Below are 1,805 nucleotides of genomic sequence, written 5' to 3' on the forward strand. Positions count from 1 at the left end.
TTGAAACAAAGAGGATTGAGGCCACCTAAAGTGGTATCGTATATAGACCTTTATGATAATTTTACCGAGCTCTAACATTAATAGAATTTAAGCTTTAAAAAAACCAAATATTTGACTGAGATATTTGAAGAATATGAACATGAGACTTCCAAAATCAAGAGATAATTAAAGCATAAACCTTATGCATAAAGATTCAAAAGTTATGAAAAGAAAAAACCAAAATTAAAATGAAGATTCCAAAATTATATGGGTATATATATTCAAATTTTGTTTACCGATGAAAATTAAGTTATTCCAATACAATTTTTTATAATAATAATTCGAAATAAATCAATAATGAAAGCTTTAAGTTTATTTCTATTTTTAAATAATTAATTGTTTTACCTAGATATAATTCAAACAATTAAAAAGGACAATGAAAAATAGTCGAAACTCTTAATTTGAAAAGAAAGAAAAAACAAAAAGAACTCTTTAAAATAGAAAACTTGAAGAACAACCATAGCCCAAAATAGCAAAATCAGCCCTTATAAATTTACCTTATCGTTTTACAAGCTTTAATCATCCAAGGAAAACAGAGGTAAATAGTTAAGCAAGTAAAGAAATGGCAAAAGTTCAACAGATCACTCTTGTTTCCTTGGCGATCTGCCTTTCAACCCTCCTCGGCTTCGCTGCCGCCGCCAACCCTGAAGAGAAGTTCATCGTTGAAGGCCGAGTTTACTGCGACACTTGCCGTGTTGAATTTGAGACCAAAATCAGCAAACCAATTAAGGGTGCGTATACAATCAAAATTACTCGCTACTTTTTCTTTTCTAACAATCTTTTTATGTTAATGGAGGCTTTGGGTTGCACTTATTTTGCAGGCGCATCAGTGAAATTAGAATGCCGGAACATTACCAACGAGAAAATCGTGTCGCACAGCCAAGACGTAGTTACCGACGAAGCCGGAGGATACAAGATCGAGGTGAAAGGTGATCACGAAGATGAGATCTGTGAAGTGAGCCTGGTGAAGAGTCCAAGGGCTGATTGCAATGAACCTACTGAAGTATGGAGGAAAGCCAGGGTGGTCTTGACAAAGGCAGATGGTGTCAGTGGGATTTATCGATTCGCCAACAATCTTGGGTACATGAAGAAGGAAGCTCTTCCTGAATGCAAGAAAGTTCTTACAGAAATGGGATATTTTGAACTTCAAGATGAAATTGGGGAGGAAGTTGAAGGTCATTCTACTGCCCCATGATCTCACTTCTAAAAACCTTTGCCCATGTAATAAAAATTAATTGCATCTATAGTAATATTAAATCTCTAAATTATCCAAATTGGATTGTTACTTGATGATACCAATTTGATCTTCTCTAAAATTAATACAAGAAAAAAAATACAAATAAAAACAACAATCTTAACCTCTAAGAAAAGTTCACGTTAAAATAAAATTGTCAATTCTTCCATAAATCATTCATTTAATTTTGGTGTAATTGATAAATTTTACTCTTAAACTTCCTGTTTTTCTTTTAACAGAAATGAATGTTATATTTTTAAATATGAAATCTCACGTGGCAATCTAGTTTACATTTTTTTATTTTTTATTTTTATAATTTATTTTTTTAATTTTTAATTTTTTATTATTTTTAAATTATTTTTTAATGTAACATATAAGACAAATAATGTCATATTAGCATGAAGTACACGTACTTTTTCACGTGGGTTGTGGCATCAATATGATTACAAATTAATGTTTTAAGTACTATTTTTATTTTTTAAAAAAATTATTTGACTTTTTTGAATGATTAATGACCAAATTTAATGAAATA

The 1,805-nt window shown here is 30.4% G+C and overlaps 1 protein-coding gene across 1 annotated transcript; it reads left to right on the top strand.

Annotated features, from left to right (window-relative positions):
* Nucleotides 1-556: 556 nt before the first annotated feature.
* Nucleotides 557-1,313, top strand: LOC107896087 (anther-specific protein LAT52). Its single transcript, XM_016821226.2, has 2 exons — nt 557-770; nt 861-1,313. The coding sequence occupies exons 1-2, from the start codon at nt 602-604 to the stop codon at nt 1,232-1,234; spliced, it is 543 nt and encodes a 180-aa protein (XP_016676715.1). The 5' UTR covers nt 557-601; the 3' UTR covers nt 1,235-1,313.
* The last annotated feature ends 492 nt before the right edge of the window (nt 1,314-1,805 follow it).

This window comes from Gossypium hirsutum, chromosome D05, assembly GCF_007990345.1.
Source record: "Gossypium hirsutum isolate 1008001.06 chromosome D05, Gossypium_hirsutum_v2.1, whole genome shotgun sequence".
Taxonomy (NCBI): domain Eukaryota; kingdom Viridiplantae; phylum Streptophyta; class Magnoliopsida; order Malvales; family Malvaceae; genus Gossypium; species Gossypium hirsutum.

Excerpts from the sequence above, each read along its gene's own strand:
- LOC107896087 (XM_016821226.2), top strand. The coding sequence starts at position 602 with ATGGCAAAAGTTCAACAGATCACTCTTGTTTCCTTGGCGATCTGCCTT. Across the intron at positions 771-860 it reads AATCAGCAAACCAATTAAGG|GCGCATCAGTGAAATTAGAA; the intron begins GTGCGTATACAA and ends CTTATTTTGCAG.